The sequence below is a fragment of the Anser brachyrhynchus genome (assembly GCF_964034855.1).
Source record: "Anser brachyrhynchus genome assembly, chromosome: 1".
Taxonomy (NCBI): Eukaryota; Metazoa; Chordata; class Aves; order Anseriformes; family Anatidae; genus Anser; species Anser brachyrhynchus.
In genome coordinates, this window is record NC_137694.1 from 103,899,585 (window position 1) to 103,919,313 (window position 19,729).

Here is a 19,729-nt window from a genome sequence, read left to right on the forward strand (position 1 = left end):
TTCATCTGAATCTTTGGATAAAAGGTTGTTGTCCAGGTCATCATAAATCATCTCCAGCATGGCTAATTCCCTCAAGTACTGGATACCTCTATTTATGGCACTTCAGTTGCCTGGGACATATAACATCTTACTTGAAGGGATATCTTTCCTTCACACCTGACAGGAGTCACCTCCAGTGACTGAGGGCTTGTGCCCATTTCCCTAGAAAGGGTTCCCAGATGCTTGGGTTCTTCGAACTCCAGTTCCAGGCTACTGACCCCATTATCCCAGCATCAGAGCAGCCAGGTGACAACGTGCTTGTCTGGATGACAGATTAAATCTTTTCACATATCTTTGCAGCTCACAGGGATAGGGATCAGGTGGTTACTACCTCATTTATTAGTTCTGCCTCTTTCGTTCTTCTGATGGCCCTGCTTCAGAGTAGCCTTCCTTGTCGACTTCTTCCTCCTTTCCATTAGTAGAAGTTTCTTCCCTTTCTAAATGAGTTGACTCGCATCTATTGTTTCTTATTGAATATAGGGACCAGTAATATCAGCACAAGTTGGTTCTCTGGTTCAGCTGCAGTACCTGTCACGGGCGTTGGAGTAGGTGCAGTGCCTGTTGTTTTGTCATAAGATTTAGAGAACTTCTCTTCCCCTTGAAGGTGCTGAATACTGTTGAACAGGGCTTAGCAGGGCAAGGGCCAGGCCCCAGCATGTTGCAGTAATCTGTGTCTCTCTGGAACTACCAGGGCGACAGCATAGATTTTTACAAATATTTTACTAGTTTTTCAGGATTCTGCATTGTTCAGAGGTCATGTTTTAAAGCACTGGAGGTGTCCACTCTTCTAGGTGCCTGCCCACAGCTTCCCACACTCCCTGCCACTCATAACTATCCTGCCTCAGGGCAGATCTCTGGGTGGCATTCTTAAATAGTTTTTTAATCATAAACAAAATCTGAAACATATTCAGGAGACATAACAATAGGACCATGCTGGTATGAACACCCCAAGGATACTCAATATTCTCAAGAGCTATTGTAATCAGATTAGTCTCAAGACTGGTAATTTTGTCATATCATAAGCTGGTGTTACACAGTACAGCAAAATAATAACCTTAAACCAGCCCCCAGAGATGATCAACAGCATGACAGGAGCATAGAGAGAAAGTAAGAGATTACAGAACACAGCTCTGAAACACAACACCAAAAGAAAAAAAAAATCTATATTGTGACCAGCAACTATTTAATTTATATAACACTGATGACATTTTTGTTTTAACATACTCTCATCAGATCTGTCATTATCATAACCCTTCATGCCACAAGTTAGGTGCCAGAAGGACTGTTTAGGTTTAACGCAGCAGGCAGCTAAGCACCCCACAGCCATTCACTCACTCCCCCACAGTGGGATGGGGGAGAGAATTAGAAAAAAAGGTAAAACTCAGGGATTGAAAGACAGTTTAATAGCAAAGGAAGGTATAATAATAATAATAAAGAATTTACAAAACAAGTGACGCACAATGTAATTGCTCACCACCTGCTGACTGATGTCCAGCCAGACCTTGAGGAGCAGTGGTCTTCCCCCCATGGCCAAGTCCCTCCCTTTTTATTTTTCAGCATGATGTCATATGGTACAGAATAGCCCTTTGGCCAGATTGGGCTAGCTATCCTGGTTCTGTTCCCTCCCAGCTTCTTGTGCACCCCCAGCCTCCTCGCTGGCAGGGCAGCATGAGAAACTGAGAAGCCCTTGACTGAGTGTAAGCACTGCTCAGCAACATGTAAAACATCAGTGCGTTATCAATGTTATTCTCATTGTAAATCCAAAATATAGCACCATACCAACTACTAGGAAGAAAACTCTGTCCTAGCTGAAAACAGGACACATACATGGGAGAAAAGGCTGACTGGTCTTACTGTTTGGGCTAATATCTGGTACTGTAGTTTACAAAGATGGTCAGATTATGCTGGTGAGGGCCTTGATAATACTCTTGTTTTCTTCCCCCTCCCTCCTCACTTTCTTACCCGTTTTTCCTCTTCTCTTTTCTCTGTTAGCTTTTTACATCATCTGCAAGACCCAGGATCCTGATGAGCTGGGCCACTTCTACAACTATCCCATGGTATTTTTCAGTACCTTTGAGCTCTTCCTCAGCAACATTGACGGACCTGATAGCTATGAAGTGGACCTACCCTTCACGTATGGCATCAGTTATTTAGCCTTTGCTGTTATTGCCAGTCTCATGCTCAACTTGCTTGTTGCCATGATGGGTGGCATCCAACGGAGGATGGTCATGGGCAGGATGAACTTTGGAGAGCACAGGTGAGAAAGCTGTTCAGTTACGTAATTGTGAATTTTGAAGAGTGTGTTGGAAAAGACAGACTGCTTCTAGTCCGGGAAGGAGTAGAATTGGGGTCCCATTGACATGTGAGGCACATTTGGTTGATAAGAGTTGTGAATTTTCTTGCGCAGGGAAGAACTGAATATTTATGAGCAAAGGTGAGACTAGATGAGAAGTACATTTAGATATTTCTTGAATTCTAAGGTAATTAGAACAGGTGGATTTTATTTTTCCTACATTGGTCTTACGGCAGCCATGGAAATACTCACCTATGTCTTCTGCTTCTGCATCCCTCAATGCCTGTAAACATTTACTCATTTATTTATTTATTTATTTATCTACTAGTTTGTTGTCACTGCTGTAATGCTGGAGAGGAAACTTCCATGATGCTTCTGTCCTCATTCTGGAATCTGTGGTCAGAGCTATTGTTTAGAGAACAGATGTATACCTCAGATAAATTCTGCTAGATTAGACAACTAATCACAGTAAATTCACGTGTACACCTATCAGGAAGGACTACCCTGTTCTAAAAAGCGAGACCGAGTGAAAGAAACAACATAATGCAGGATTGGATTATTGGGATCGTGTGGAGTTCTGAAATCTGAGGCTGAACAAGAACCAGGAAAAAGGTTGAATCAGAACTTTAAAAATCTTGTTCCCACTCCCATGCCTTGAGTAGCTTATTTTTATCTACAGGTCATGATGAAGCTAGGAACACAGCTTAAGGGGTTCCTAAGTAAATGTCTTAGCATAGTCACAGCTCCATAAACCTTCCTTTTTAGAAAGCGCCTCTTCATGCTTAATCTTGAATATCATTCAGTTCTTTTCCATTCACGCCCACTCCTGAATTATACTCCTTTAAATAATCTGTGTCCCACATAAGTGTCAAGATGATAACCAGGTGGTATGGAAATCTCACATTGTTAGACCTTATCAAACAAAGATTAAGGGTGGATATTATTACTGTCATACAAAAGGCATAGCAAAAGCATATCTGCATACTTTCTGAAGGGAAGGCATCATCTCATAGGCATAAGAAAAGGGACCACACCTAAGTCCGTGGTACTGAAAGCTGAACTTTCAGTTCAGCTTGCAAATTGTGCTGCACTCTGACTGTGTCCGGATAAGAGGCATCTCATAAACTTTTCATTGATTTTAAGATACATATTTGTAGGAAGCTACTCAACCTAATATCCTCAGCCTTATCTTAATAAACTAGTACTATTTCCCAGAGAGATCTAAAAAGCATCCTAAATTTGAAAAAAATCAGTCTATCAGTCTATCAATCTAACAATAAATATTCCATTCCCACTAAGTTCTGTGTGCATGCAGTTAAACAGCTGTTCACATGATTCTATGTCCCTAAACTGGCATTTATTTTGCTAATTGATAGGTTTGATTGACAGATATTTCAGTTTGCAAAAATATTTAATAAGTCAAAAAAATGGTTCTCAGCTGTTTGACTACTGTTATTTCTACTATAGCTTTCTTCGCTGGGAAAAAAACACATTTGTTTATCATCATCATCATTATTATTGTTCTTTCTTGTTATGAATCTGCAGAGATGGCAGGTTATAACAGTAACAGTTTTACAACTTAGCTTATAGTAGAGACATTAGGATATATTACAAATATTGTCCTTTTTTAATAGGTACTAGCAGATCTATTTTAAAATAGCTTATTTTATGTAGTGCCTTTTCATTCATATCTGTCAAACTATCTGATTCTTCTGAATAAAACTGCTTTTCTTATTTTTAATATTCTGTCCACTTACAGAGTTCCAAATGTATGGCCAGTAATAGATTTCTATAAAAGTTTCCATAACACAGTGAGAAAGAGTTGCTTGGTTGTAACTAAAAATCTAGTTTTAGCCAGCAACATGTATAATTTCTAGTGCCACTGCAACCTAGAAAAAATCCAAGTTTTTGGAAGCAAACAGCTTTATCCTTGTTAGGTAAGCACACTTATTTGTGTATGAGACATACATAACAGTCTAAACTCAATTAACTACTTGAGACATAAATGTCAAGATGCCACTCCATTGTACTCGTATTTGGGACCTGCTCTTATAGCAGTTGACCAAAAGACCACATTGTTCAAGGAACAAAGGTTATGGCAGAAACTAGAAAGAAATCTTGATATGTCGTCATGAATCTGCACGTTTCAACTGCGAATATTTCAGAAAGAGAGTTTTGTTTTCATCACCCAGAAAGGGGAGATAAGGGACAAGAGGCTGTTTGAGGGCTGCTAAGCCTTCTTCCGTGCTTCAGGAAGCAGAACACCAGGGGGAGTAATTCCTCTCTGAACAGACTACAAAACGACAGGCTGTAGAGGTGGGTACGCAGTGACTTCACAGCTCCCTGCAGCAGGAAGGAAAAGCGCGGAAGTGAAATAGCTCCATAGAAAGAGCGTGATGATGCTGAATGTCACCAAAAAAAAAAAAAAAAAAAACTAAAATAAAGTAAATTCTGACAGGAGTGTCATTATTTCTTCCATACAGAGTTGAAAAGTGAAGGATTGAAGGATTAAACTGAAGTTCTTTAGTAGGACATGAGGTTTGTTTATCTGTGCTTCATTTTAACATCCAGAGATTCGAATTTGCATGCAATCTAAAATCCTTAGGGTGCTTGATAGTCATGTATAGTTGCTAGCATGACACAGATGTGAACAGCTCATTGCCTCCAGCATCAGCCGGTTTCAGTGAAGAGAAAGAACCAGTTTTGTTGCACCATCTCAGTTGCACCTGTATGCATAAGAGCTGTGTAGTGACTGCTGAGAAAGCATGCCAAAGGCTGGCTGGCTGGAAGCTGGATGCATTCATTTATACTAGCCCCAACTTAGATTAATTGGCTGAAATACCTGACCAAAGAAGATTCAACAGGAGGGATGGCCCCACCTTTGTTTGCTTGTTAAAGGCAAATAGGTAAATTCCCTGGTGTTGCTCCACACTTCCCACCATATCCAGAGGTTTCATTGAGCTTAACAACACGTGAATTTTCTGGGACCAAGGAAGCTACAGCAGCTTCCTTCTTTTTAGATTGTCTCATCTGCCGTACTAAGGGACAGCCTCTTTTCGCTCTCCTTCAGTAGTATTAAGCAGCCTGTGCTCCCTCAACTAGCCCAAGTATAGTGCTGTCAAAGTAAGCACTACACCCTTGAATTTCAAAAATCAAATAAAACAAAAAAGGGAGGGTGCATCCCATATCATAATGCACATACACTGAGGATACTTGGGTGCCAAACACTGTGGAAGTCACACTGTCACGGAGCCTTTCCTCAAAAACAAGAGGTGAGCAGAGCCCACTTTTGACATAAACAAGCCATGGCTTAGTGAGATAGGAACACACAGATATGTAGCTCCTGGCTGAGAATTCCTTTAGTCTACCAAAGTGGAACAGGTGGGAAATAGCTTGCCTGATACCCTCTTTGCCAGGACAATACATGAATTGACATACTGGTGCTGATCGTATCGACTGTAAGACTGTCCAGTAATGGAGAATATAAAGGCAAGTGCAAGGAACCTCATCAGGAATAATTATGAAACAGCTTGCACTGAAGTGAAGTTTCTTTCTGTTTCTAGATAAGAAAAAGGTGGTGTTCAAGCAGAAATGCTATTCATCTTTGCAACATATTATTGCCTACTGTAGGTGTAACTCTCTGAGTCCTCACAAAAGCGTAATGCCCTCATCAAGGTCTAGGCATTGATACCAGTTACTCAGTCTTCTTATGCACTCCATATTATAGATGTCATATGGAGAAATGTGGGCAATAACTTGTGAGCTATCTCTTGACTGCTTCACTGGCAGAGAATATGGTTTTGTAAGACTTTTTTTGCATTGCTTCTCACTCTTCTGGTAAGTATGGATAGCAGATGTCCAGATGGACCCTATTCCTTTCCCTCCTGATTCTCATCCCTACCTGTTGAAGGTGCTTGTATACTGCAGGACATCCCAGTTGACATCTGTTGGAATAAAAGGTAGGATTTCTGCTTTCACATTGGGCTTAGTGAAATCAGGATATTTCAAGTACTTTTGCCATGACTGCCTTTCCTCCATGCTTGCAGAGTTGAAGACCAACATGATGACAAATAACACAACATGTATCACAAGACAACAGCCTTTGCTGGAAGAAACTAAGTAGCCTGAAAATAGGGAGTGGCCTGAGAATCTGTAGAATGGAGAGACTTCTTACAAAAAACAGTCACCCTTTTGCACTTCATCTGTGACCCCAAGCCTGTCCCTGTGCAGTCCTAACTACAACAGGACATCTTGAAAATTAACCTCTTGGATCAGCTGTAGGGACGTTTCAGCCTTTCTTTAGAACAGGAGGAAGAGAAGATCTAGTATGTCTGATCACTACTTGCCTGTCTTGGAATAATGAGCTAATCCCTTTCCTCTGACTGTGGAAACAACTTTATCATAGACTTGATATGCAACAGTAGATATCCTATTGCCTGCACTCCCACCAAGCAGCTAATTTCATTGAAGCTCCCCATAAGGTACTCCTAAAACTCAGTGTTATTGGCATGAGATTCAGACAAGGCTCCCATTTTACCTCACATTGCAGAAAGAATTAATCCTGCATATATTTTCTGCATGTAAGTTTCCATTAGGCTAAAAAGAGTGTAGAATTTGAACTACATCACTAATTTCTCCACTAATTTTGACCACAAAGTGGAATACTATGTATGAAAAACATAGTCTGCCGTGTTTCTCCAAATGGCCTGCAGAACCATTAAGTTACACTAATATGAATGTGCATATCTATGATGCTGGTGTCCTCTGTGGAAGGTGCTACAGATCACAGATTCTCCTCAACATGTTCTGCTCAATATGCTTTCTGAAGAGGGCAACACTTGCTCAGTTTCAGATGCTGTTGGTGTAGCCAACAGTCAGCATACATTGAACTGTGGATTTGTGAACATTACATCCTTTAAAAAAGCAACAGTCTCTGATTCTCTAGAGGTGGACTCACTCTAGTCTGTTGATTTGTTTTAAAAAAATCCTCACATTCTCTTTGTATTGCTGTGAATGTTTTGTTCTTTGTTCTTTGGATTGTTGTTTTTTGTTTTTTTTTCTTGACTGACTTTATCTTGAAAGAACGTACTTCTATTCTTCCTCTTCAACTAAAAAAAAATAACACGTTGCTCTTATGTTGTAATAAACAGTCTGAACTGTGTTGGCTATTCTAGTGCAACTACTTTGGTGCACCTCTTATCATTTTTTGGGCTCTTCAATAACTACTAAACACAGTTTCTGTCTTTAACTGTCTGGTTGCCTGGGGGAATTCTTAAAACCACACAGCAGTTAGTCCTGCAGAAATTGTGCTACTCTAACCTTGACAGCTAGAAAAATATAGTAAGTTGATGACTAGTTCACAGTGAACCAACAGACATGCACAGATCAGAACAGCTAGGGCAATTCCCTCTCTAGACACAAAGAAGGCATCTTTTTATGCAATGTCTTCATTGGGGTCTTACTTAACAACGCCATTTCCATTCCCTTTCCTATGCATTGGTGAAGGGGATAATTGTTTAGTTTACGAGTTTTACTCTCAAGCTCAGCTTTCACACTCCTGTATAGGGACAGACACAGGACAGAGTCCTAAACCCTGACACTTTGCCCCTGCCTGAAGAGATCTTTCCTTAAGCAGGTACTAGTCTATCTGAATGGAGAGAACCCATCTCTTCTGATCATTCTCATGCACTACCAGTCAGACAGCATGGGTGATCTTGAGAAAATTCTAATTCCTGTTTTAGGGACTGAACTTACTGCTGGGACTGGTACCATTCCCCGGTGACTCCTGAAAAGAACTTGTGAAAGAGTTTCACATCCCTTGATCCAATTGTATATTTGGAGTTGGCTACTGCAGGTCCACATTTTCTTCAGAAAAAAATTTCAACCAATATCTGTGCCAGCTTTTGTAGCTGGTGAGGGTGAGGAAGGGAGCAAGCATTTTTCAACAACAAAGGACTTTGGATTTCTTTCTCTCACTCTCGTCAATGTCTGTAAGGAGGTCAAAAAGCACTGGAGCTCAAATTCCAGTGCTCAAGATATCAGAATATTGCAACTTACACCTTTTTTCTCAAGAATGGTTTGGTGAGAATGAGAACCTACTCATTTCCCTCTCCATTTGCAGATCCAGCAGTATGATTATAGGAATCCTTACTGTTTAATTCTGTTGCAGCGCCATAAATAAAGCTGCATAGCATCGAGGACTCACTGTGGATTAGTAAGTTTCCCTCGTGGATCATGGAATAGACCCAAGAACTGCACATGAAATGGCATAGAATTTTGAGCCCTTTACTCTCAACCTCTGTAAAAATTACCAGGTCTCATTGCTTACCGCATGTTGTGCACTAAGTGGAAATTGATTTTCCCATAAATCTGGCATTACAAGTGATGCCCTCTCTCACATCACGATGACATTCTTTTGGAAAAACAGTATTTTTTTGTAACCTTTTACTATGTCTTTGCAGCTTTGCTGGACTCCCAGCCACAGATAAAGCCTGCTAATGGCTTTGTAAAGTTGTCTGATACCTTTAGTTAGCAGAGAAGAGCTAACAGGTGCTTGTGATCTGTCCAAACTCTTATTCCAGCTCCCCACTACGTTATTATAACGTTCCCTCCCCCAATCTACTCCTAACGTGTGATGTCAGCCACATTTAAATGCCACCAGTTATTTAGCTCTGCTTTCAAATCATGGCAAGATTCTGTTTTTGTTAATGAAATGGGACATGTAATGTCCACTCTCTGGGTGCATTAAGTCTTCAAGGAGCATCTTGCCATCTCTTTTTCTTACAGTGAAAATTCATCTGAATTCTCCTAGAACCCTTCCAGAATTTGAGACCCGTGGAGTAAGGATGGTTTAAACATCATACTTCAACTCGTTCAAGCTGATTCAAATGGACTCGCATGAGCTGAATGCTGTTTAGTATCTTTTTCTGGTGACCAACCAAGGTGATTCCAATATGCTGGATATCTCTGCAAGAGAATAGAGGGTGCAAAAAGTGTTAAAATGGGCTTCTTACTCTGAACATTCCCAGTCCCTTTCCCTGTAACTCCATATCAATATGTGTGGATTTCACCATTGTCTGAGAAACACTTAACAAGACTTCTGCTTCTGCTTGGAAAATGTGTGTGGGTAGAAGGGGTGTGGGCAGAACTCTGAAGGTTATGATACAAAAAGAAGCCTTTTCCTGGGTCCTGTCTTCTGCATAACACTTCAACCTAGCAGGGGCATGGCTAATTTTACAAATCCCCTGGAAGTGCTTATTACCTATGTCAGCTCTCAAGAACATTCTGACGTTACAGTCTCTCTATAACACTGACAATATGTTTTGTAGTCTACATGGGACAAGTACTAGAGCTAATAGAAACAGATTGCACATATACAGTGGTATGGAGGGCATCCAGAGGCCCTAAGAAAATGCAAGAAAGAGTAGCTACTTTTCTCTGGATTCTCTGTCCTTTTATTATGCATATGTATTTTCATATAGCCCTTATTCCATATCTCTCACTTTCCACATAGTATCTCCTGCTTTCTGCCTCTATACTTACTCCAGAGTCATGCGTGATATGACATCGAATGTAATCAGACCAGCCTGGTCAAAATTTTCCTTGTAACGACCCATCTTGATGGCATCCAACCACTCATGGGCGTTGCTGAGTGAAAGGAAATCTGGAGGGGAGTTGCTCAGGAGAGGCTGAGATGGTCTGCAAAAGAGGCAGGTTCTAAAAACCCCGGTTACTGACATCACTTGACAACACTTGTAAGGTCAGAGTTATGAGAGGGACACCATACAATGGAGCAAAACAATTATATTTGTTCTTCATGACCTGATTCCTAAAGTCCAACCTTGATGGGATGTTTCTAGATTATCTGTCTTCCCTATTCTGTCTAAAAACAATCCATCCAACTTAAGCAATTGATCTTTCCTTCCCATTTTATACTCTCTCTGGCATGAATACTTCTTGCACCAGATCTTTCCACACTTCCTGGGTCTAGACCTATCATCTAGGTTAAGAGTTGCAGTGAGGAGATTTCCAAGGCACAAAGATGAGACCCTGTACATTTAGCTCTGTGACTAGCTACCCATCTTCAGAATGTGCTCTTTGGCTCTGAAGGTAACCTAGGAGACAGTGTGTCATTTGGGCTCCAACACAAACCAGGTAGAACAGAGCAGTAGAAAGCCAAATAAATCACTAGCATTTTCTACTTTTCTTGGCATCTGAATCTGCCCCAAAGCAACTCATAACTCTTTTTCTGTGCAGTTTCTAGTAAACTGGGCATTACCACACACTTCCCCTCACCCTCAGATGTAGAGTGTATTGCAGTGGGCCAAGATTTACAGCCATGGCAGAAGTTCTCCAGGCCACCAGGATTAATTCCATCATCAGTCCAACAGCTCTATAATCTTGGCTCCATTTACACCTCCACCCCAACACTTCTCCTTTGCCTTCTCCTGCCTCCATCAGGCTGCAAAATGCAGATGGGAAAATGTGGGATGCAAGTTGCAGTTTTCATTAGTTTTAGCTACAGAATTTCTTTTCTCCACAATCTAAGGTCTTCTCTTCCTTCATCACCTCTTGCGATCACAGAGTTTTGTGCAATCATTCATCCCCTCCATCCCCAAAGTTCCCTCACCATATCAAGATCTTTCTCTTCCTTCACATTCAGCACTTACAACTCCTAATTCATCCTCATCACCCACTAAGTGAATCAGGATATACAGTTCTTCCAACCATCTCCCCCAAATTTTCCTTTCTTAATCGATCTCAGTCTCAGAAGAAAGGGTTGGAAAAATGTCTGATTCACTGCCTTCCTTTCCTTGTGATGCCTACCCAGAGACCAGCTGTATTATTTTGCACTAAATCGTCATCTCACCTACTGCTCCCAGTGCCAATAGCTTTGAGAGCAGATGGCTTGCGGATCATTTTATCTAGGGCACTAACTATTTGCTCAAATTTGGGTCTCTGGACCCGCTCCTTCTGCCAGCAGTCAAGCATCAGCAGGTGCAAAACAGTTGGGCAGTCCGGAGGTGGTGGCAGGCGATAGTCCTGGTCAATAGCATTAATTACCTGCAGGAAAAGAAGAACTAGGTTTTATCACAGTTGGGAAAATAAAAGACAAACAAGCTTCAGTCACTTGGCAGTGTATGACTTTCTTTTACTTGAATTGAAACAGAGCAGAAAGGTAGATGCGCATTCCCACCATTTCCCAAACTTACATCCTGATTGGACATGTCCCAGTAAGGTCTCTCACCATAGGACATCACTTCCCACATGACAATGCCATAGCTCCAGACATCACTGGAGGAGGTGAACTTGCGATACTGGACAGCTTCAGGGGCAGTCCAACGGATGGGGATTTTGCAGCCCTAGAAAGTAGTCAGGGAGTAACCAGAATATTGGTGAGATAAGAACTACTGGGGGAAATGACATCACTGACCTGGTCAGAGGCCAGTAGCACGACACAACTCTGAAACGATGTGCCAGTTCAGTAATGTTGCCTTGTAGAAATTGATAGTTTAAATTTAAACTATGCCAAAGGTTTCTACCTTTTTCTACCTATACATGAAAATGAAAAACAAACAAACAAACAAGCAAACAAAAACCACAAAAAAAAACCACAACCAACCAACTAACCAAAACAAACAACAGAATCATGCCCCCTGACAACTACAAATCCTTAGTGTAGTGGAATTTGACTCTTATAGCTCTTCTTGGCAGCATTAGAGAAGTGGCAGATAGTCAAATCCTCCTGAAAGTCTCAACAATTTGGAAATCTAAAACCATGTAAAATAAAACAGAACAGAACAGAACAGAATAGAATAGAATTGAACAGTTCAGCTGGAAGGAACCTACAAAGATCAAGTCCAATTATCAGACTATTTCAGGGCTAATCCAAAGTTAAAGCGTATCATTAAGAGCATTATCCAAATGCCTCTTGAACACTGACAGTCACGGTGCATCAAACACCTTCTTAGGAATTCTGTTCCAGTGTCTAACTACTCTCTTGGTAAAGAAGTTTTTCCTAATGTCTAGTCCGAACCTCTCCTGACAGAGCTTTGAGCCATTGCCACACGTTTTGTCACTAGATACCAGGAAGAAACGATGAGCACCACCCTACCACCCCTCCTCAGGAAGTTGTAAAAAGCAATGAGATCACCTCTTAGACTTCTTTTCTCCAAACTAGACAAACCAAATGTCCTCAGCCACCCTTCATAGGACATGCCTTCCAGAGCTTTGATCTGTTTTGTTGCCATCCTCTGGATGCATTCAAGTATCTTAACATTCTTTTAAAATTGTGGAACCGAGAACTGCATACAATATTCCAAGTGAGGCCAGACCAATGCTATATGTGGTGAGATAATCATACCACAGAATCATAGAATGGCTTGGGTTGGAAGGGACCTCAAGGACCATCTAGTTCCAACCGCCCTGCCATAGGCAGGGGTGCCACCCACTAGATCTGGTTGGCCAAGGCCTCATTCAGCCTGGCCTTGAACACCTCCAGGGATGGATGGGCAGCCACAACTTCTCTTGGCAACTTGTTCCAGTGCCTCATCACCCTCTGAGCGAAGAATTTCCTCCCAACCTCTAATCTAAATCTCCCTTCTTTTAGTTTAAAGCTTTTACCCCCTGTCCTGTCAATATCTGATCGAGCAGAGTTGCTCTCCATCTTTTTTATAAGTCCCCTTCAAGTACTGAAAGGTTGCAATGAGGTCACCCCAAAGTCTTCTCTTTTCTGTAGGCTGAACAGCCCCAGCTCTCTCAGCCTTTCTTCGTAGGAGAGGTACTCTAGCCCCTTGACCCTTGTGGCCCTCACATAATAATCACAGGATATCACATCTTTTGACTGGCTGGCTATGCTGTATGTAATGCAACCCAGAATAGTTTGCCCTCTTGGCTGCCAGGGTATACTGCTGGCTCATATTGAGCCAACTGTCAACCAGCACCCCCACATCCCTTTCTTGAGAGATTCTCTCCAGCCACTCCTCTCCTAGGCTGTGCTTATGTCTGGCATTACTCAGTCCCAAGTGCAGTATCTGGCATTTATTCTTGTCAATTTGACAAGAATCTCCCTTCTTATAGCATTCTTATAGCATCTTCTCATAGTATTGTGATGGTCCAATGCTCCATTCTATTTAGATCCCTCTGCAAAGCTTCTTGTCCCTCAAGAGAGTCCACAGCACGTACAAGTTTAATATTGTCAGCAGTTTTAATAAGGATGCATTCAGCTCCTGCACTGAGATCATTGATAAAAATACTGAACATAACTGGCCCCAAGATTGAGCCTTGGGGAACAGTTCTAATGACTGGCTGCCAGCCAGATATAATTCACATTCCATTCACTGCAGACATTTGAGCCTTACTGTTAAGCCAGCTCTTCACCCAACATACCATGTACTAGTTTATCTCTCAATTGAACAACTTGTCCAGAAGGGTACTGTGAAGGGCAGTATCAAAAGCCTTAATAAAATCCAGAAAAACTACAACTGCTGCCTTCCCTTCATCTGCTAAGCAGCTGATCTTATCACAGAAGGAGATCAGATTAGTAAGAAAGGACTTTCCTTTCATGAACCCGCGTTGGCTGGGCTTGATGATTGCCTTATTCTTTAAGTGTCTCATTGGAGCGCAGGATAATTTTCTCCATAATTTTCCCAGGTACTGAAATTAAACTAACAGTTCTGTAATTTTCAGGGTTTTCTTTCATGCCTTTCTTGTAAAATGGGATAACGTTGGCTAGTTTCCAGGCAGCAAGGACCTTCCCAGATTCCCAGCATTTTTGGTAGATAATTGAGAGGGGTCCTGCTATAACATCTGCTAAGCCCCTCAGTACTCCAGGATGAATCCCAGCAGGCCCAGTAGACTTAGAAACATTCAACTGATACAACTGGTTCCTTATAATTTTGGTGTTAACAAATGGAAAGTTGCTGCTTCCCCAGTCATGGTTGTCCTGTTTTCAGCTGGGATAGAGTTAATTTTCTTCCTAGTAGTTGGTATGTTTTGGATTTACAATGAGAATAATGTTGATCACACACTGATGTTTAGTTGTTGCTGAGCAGTGCTTACACTCAGTCAAGGGCTTCTCAGTTTCTCATACTGCCCTGCCAGCGAGGAGGCTGGGGGTGCACAAGAAGCTGGGAGGGGACAGAATCAGGACAGCTAGCCCAATCTGGCCAAAGGGCTATTCTGTACCATATGACATCATGCTGAAAAATAAAAAGGGAGGGACTTGGCCATGGGGGGAAGACCACTGCTCCATGAGGTCTGGCTAGACATCAGTCAGTGGGTGGTGAGCTATCGCTTTGTGCATCACTTGTTTTGTGATCCTTGCTTGTTAAGTTACTAGCTTCATCCAGTAATAGTCCAATATTTTCATTAGACATCCTCTTGCTATTAACATACATGAAAAAGGACTTTTTTATTATCTGAAATATCACTGTCCAGTTTCAACTCTGGTTGAGCTTTTCCCTTTCATGTTTTCTTCCTGCAAATGCAAACTGCTGCTCTGTAATCTTCCTGTGTGGCCTGACCTTGCTTTGAGAGATCATACACTTTCTTTTTCTGCTTGAGTTCCAAAAGAAGTTCCTTGTTCAGTCAAGCAGGTCTTCTGCTCTGCTTACTTGACTTACAACTCAGTGGGATTGCCCGCTCCTGTGCTTTTAAAAGGTGGTTCTTAAGAAGTACCCAGCTCTTGTGGACCTCTAAGCCCTCAAAAGCAGATTCCTAGGAGACCCTGCTAACTAACTCCCTGAGCAGTTTGAAATTTTCTCACTTAAAACCAAGGGTAACAACTTTACTGACCATTTTCCTCACTTCATCAAATATTTGGACAAGGTTCATAAGGACAATACCTACTGATCCAGAGATTTCTTTAATTGCCTATAAAATTACTCATCAGTTATATCATCCTGACTGGGTGAACTACAACAGAAACCTGTCATAACATCTGCTTTATTGTCCATGCCCCTTACCCTTACCCAGAGGCTTTCGACCACATCATTCCTAACTAAAAGGACTGTACTATCAGACCTCTCCCTTACGTACACTGCAACTCCTCTACCTCATCTGCCCTGCCTATCTCTCCTAAACAGATTATAGCCCTCTGTCTCAGTACTCCAGTAAGGGGACTCCTTCCACCAAGTGTCACTATTACCAATGACATCGGAGATCTGGGAACAGACTGAAGTTTCAAGTTCCTCCTGTTTGTTTCTCATTTCTCTTTCAAAGAGTTCTCTTTGTTCTACATGCATTGATGTACAGGCATTTCAGATGGGCTCCCAAACCCGCAGTGCTCTCTGGACAGGCGTAAATTCTCCCATTAACTGTGCCATCCCATGACTTGCCTACAGCATTCCTGGCAGTATAGCTTTCCCCCATCAATCCAATTTGAAGCCCCCTCAATAAATACTGCTAGCTTACAGGCAAATAAACATTTTCGCATCTAGATAGATGGATCCTGTCAGGCCCCAGCAGACATTGTGTCTTGGAGAATCTGCCGTGGTTACAAAAAAATTAGAATTCTAGCAAAGGCACCAGTGTTGGAGCCAGATGTTGATATCCTGAGCTTGCTTGTTCCTTCCAATGTCTTTCACTTTACTAGGAGGATAGAGAAAAACATTACCTGAGCACCTGCATCCTTTAGTATTCTTCCCCTATCGATTGACCTGAAACTTCTTGAGGCACCATCGATACGATGGTACCTACATGAAAGAGCAGGAGTGGGTAATACTCTGAAGGCTGTACTAAGTTCTTCAGTACTCTAGGGACCTACCTGATCGCTGGGAAGGCAGAAAAATTCTCCGAAAAGATTATCCTGTCTGCAGATGGGTGCATCATTTCCCCTCAAGAGGGAGTCCACTACGACCATAACTCATAATGTAAACAATCAAAACCTGCAACTCCAACAACAGACAAACTGAGTAGGTTTTCATTAAGTCTTTCTTCTTTCTATCCCAACCTTACTGACTTGCAGTTATTACCTGATAGATGAAATATGACTGAAGTGTTAGTTCTTCAAAACACGCACATCTAAAACGTGTCTCTCCTTTCAGTGACTGAATTCTTCTTCATCCCCTGCATATTAAATGGTAGTTTCAACCCACCTGTTACTCTCCCTCATCTGCCCCCCACTTTTGTAGTATGTATAACAGGCACCTTAATTTCATAGGCAATAAGTTCATTTGATGGTTTATAGTAAGCCCATACATATTTACACTGGTTATCTTTTCTACAGGACAAAAACCAAAGCCCTCTTTCCTCAAAAGGTGGTAGCACAGACTTCAATCTCTCCTTCAGTCCTTTTAATTTCCTGTAAGAAGCCAATAAAAGGGAAAAGATAACCAGTTTATGTAGTTTGTCCTATTCACCATCATTCCATAAAGAACTGCACTGATACTCCATGCTTGCATCCCAGAAGGCCACCTGCATCCTGGGCTGCATCAAAAGAGGTGTGACCAGCAAGTTTAGGGAGGTGATTGTCTCTCTCTACTCTGCCCTCGTGAAGCCCCACCTGGAGTACTGTGTCCAGGCCTGGGGCCCCCAGCACAAGAAAGATATGGACCTGTTAGAGCGAGTCCAGAGGAGGGCTACAAAGATGATCAGAGGACTGGAGCACCTCTCCAGTGAAGAAAGGCTGAGAGAGCTGGGGATGTTCAGCCTGGAGAAGAGAAGACTCCAGGGAGACCTCACTGCAACCTTTCAATACTTAAAGGGGTCTTATAAAAAGATGGAGAGTGAGTTTTTGCTCAATTAGATAATGATAGGACAAGTGGAAATGATCCTAAAATAAGAGGACAGATTTAGACTAGACCATAGGAAGAAATTCTTCACTGTAAGGGTAGTGAGGCACTGGAACAGGTTGCCAAGAGAAGTTATGGATGCCCCATCCCTGGAGGTGTTCAAGGCCAGGCTGGATGGGGCCTTGGCCAACCACATCTACTGGGTAGCATCCCTGTCTATGGCAGAGGGGTTGGATTTAGATTGTCTTTGAGGTCCCTTCCAACGCAAGCCATTCTATGATTCTATGATTCTATTTCACATGGCAGAGTGGATCAGATACTCAGTTACAGTTCTCTGATGGTTTGCAATAGACAGCCCATAAAGTAGAAGGCTGCATCCCACTGGTCTCTCTGGTCTCAAGATGGACTAAACAGGGTGCACCAAATCAAGGAGGAACACAGAACAAATTTATAGATGACAGCAATGCAGTAACTCACTCCACAGTAGGAACTCACCAGAGCTCCAGTATAGGTAGGATTTGAAGCATCATCCTCCAAAAAGCGAGACAAACCAAAGTCTGAAACCTTGCACACGAGGTTACTGTTGACTAAGATGTTACGTGCTGCCAGGTCACGATGCACATAGTTCATGTCTGAAAGGTAGCGCATGCCAGCTGCAATCCCTCGTAGCATTCCCACCAGCTGTAACACGCTGAACTGTCCCTCCTTTTGCTGAAAGTGAAGAGGTAAACACAGGCTTTTATGACCACAGGAAATGAAACCAACAGGGAAGACTAACAAAAAGCACGTTAATAAGGTGGATTTATGAAGTTAGAGAACATACATCTTCAGACAGACTCTAAAGGTTCAAGAGCAGCAAACAAGGAATGAAAATGGCCTTAAGGCAATGAATCTCAAAGTCAGGCATTGGTGATCTACTTCTGAAGACAGATCTCATATTGTAGACATATCCTCCTTTAGCATCTTATGTCTAGTCTCTCATTAACTACTAAGATGGCTAAATGAAGGGGAGCAGACAAATCTGTTCTTACTTTTTTGAGATCTTTACAATGAGTTCTATTTTTTATACAATGAGTTCATGTGCTCTTCAAAATGCACCTGCCAAAGTAGTTGGGTTGAATTAACATCTGAATCAATAAAGAAAGAAGTGAAGCATCTATACTACAGAAATGTCTGTATTTTTGTTTCTTTATTAGAAAAAACACTGGAGACTCTGAGTCCAAAAATAATGACAAGTTTAATTACTTGAAGTCACTTGAAAACATTCAGTGGAATTAAGCCTGAATAGTAGACAAATTCTGGAGTATGCACATAGGAACTAGAAGTCCATGTACAAAGACAAACAATTTAATATCAATGAGTTTGAAAGGTCAAAAATAATGCAGAGATCTTATATGGTGGGTGAGCTTTTGGAATATTTTCATCATGTCGGTCCAAAACCACTTAGCCTGGTAATTTGCTTTTATTTCTACTGCACCTGCAGAGGGCAACTGAGAACTTGTAGTGATGGGGGAAGAGGAAGGGAGGCAATCCTATCAGAATCAAGGATGGCACACTGCAAGGTGAAGAGGTAACAGTTGTGGGGGAATCTGGTTGTTGTACCCTGAGGAAGGAATCCAGTGATCCATTATCCATGAACTCTGTAACAATCATGACTGGTCGGCTCTTGGTGACCACACCCTCCAGACGGATGACGTTGGGATGCTCAAATTGCCCCATGATGCTGGCCTCACTCAGGAACTCTCGCCGCTGTTCATCTGTATAACCTGACTTCAATGTTTTAATAGCTACTGTGCATTCACGTTTCCCTGGGTGTTTTAGGCGCCCAAAGCACACCTCTCCAAACTCTCCTGTCAGGGAGGGAAGAAACACACCTCAAGTAAGGAAACACAGCAAAATGTTTAGTCAATTGCACTAAAACATTCTAGTATGGAAGACTCCAAGCACTGCTTGGAAATATAGTTACCAGGACTATTTCGGTCAAGGTAAAGTTCTCAATAAAGGCTCTGAATTCAGTCTGGTTAGGTTCAGGTTCAAGGTTCAAAATGAGGAATTCAAATGGGTCTTCGAAGGGTGTTTTTAAATTTGGTTTGGAGACAGCATCTGCGTTTAAGTAGGTTAAGATGAATTTTGCCAAAATGAACATTAGCTATCCTGAGAGACTTGACATGTCATGGTTGGGTCCACTTCAGGACAGTAATGTGTCAGGTGTCAAGGTAGGCAAGAAGGTGCTTCAAAATCTGAAGATGTTCACACTACCTGATCCAATGACCTCCTCAATCTTGATGAAGGACACATCAATCTCCTTGGCAAACTCTCGAATAGCTTCATTGGGATCCTCGTAGGTTGAAGGATCAATGTAGTATTTTACTCCAAGTCCTGCAGTAGAGGAGACAGCCCAAAACATCACCAGAAACAACCCCTGAGAGAAATGGGTGCCAGCGACTCCTGAAGAGATAGGTCTTTGGCATCTGTTGCTCAAGAACACTTACCTCGTGTACTGATATACTGCTGCAGGCGGTCTGTATATGGAGTCTCCCGCCTCTTACTGCAGGACATAAAAGAAAGGAATGTCAAAATGCATGCAAGTCTCCCCAGGGATGTCAGGGTAGGTTTCTCAGTGCAAGACTCAGAGAATCTTTGAATTCAGCGATATAAGTGTTAA

At 41.9% G+C, this 19,729-nt stretch overlaps 1 protein-coding gene across 8 annotated transcripts in view; it reads right to left on the reverse strand.

Annotated features, from left to right (window-relative positions):
* Positions 1-1,205: 1,205 nt before the first annotated feature.
* EPHB6 (EPH receptor B6) overlaps positions 1,206-19,729 on the reverse strand; it is a 90,143-nt gene continuing 71,619 nt past the window's right edge. For 6 of the 8 annotated variants that reach the window (XM_080589703.1, XM_080589705.1, XM_080589709.1 and 3 more), the window contains 9 exons: positions 19,557-19,612; positions 19,324-19,443; positions 18,667-18,914; positions 17,560-17,775; positions 11,545-11,694; positions 11,202-11,395; positions 9,875-10,030; positions 9,196-9,298; positions 1,206-4,675 (listed from right to left, as the gene is read on the reverse strand). In XM_080589703.1, coding sequence (XP_080445829.1) covers positions 4,517-4,675; positions 9,196-9,298; positions 9,875-10,030; positions 11,202-11,395; positions 11,545-11,694; positions 17,560-17,775; positions 18,667-18,914; positions 19,324-19,443; positions 19,557-19,612 — 1,402 coding nt within the window. In that variant the 3' untranslated portion in view covers positions 1,206-4,516. Of the gene's footprint in view, positions 9,299-9,874; positions 10,031-11,201; positions 11,396-11,544; positions 11,695-17,559; positions 17,776-18,666; positions 18,915-19,323; positions 19,444-19,556; positions 19,613-19,729 lie in introns of all 8 variants that reach the window. The other 2 variants (XM_080589707.1, XM_080589710.1) reach the window with 1 other exon arrangement.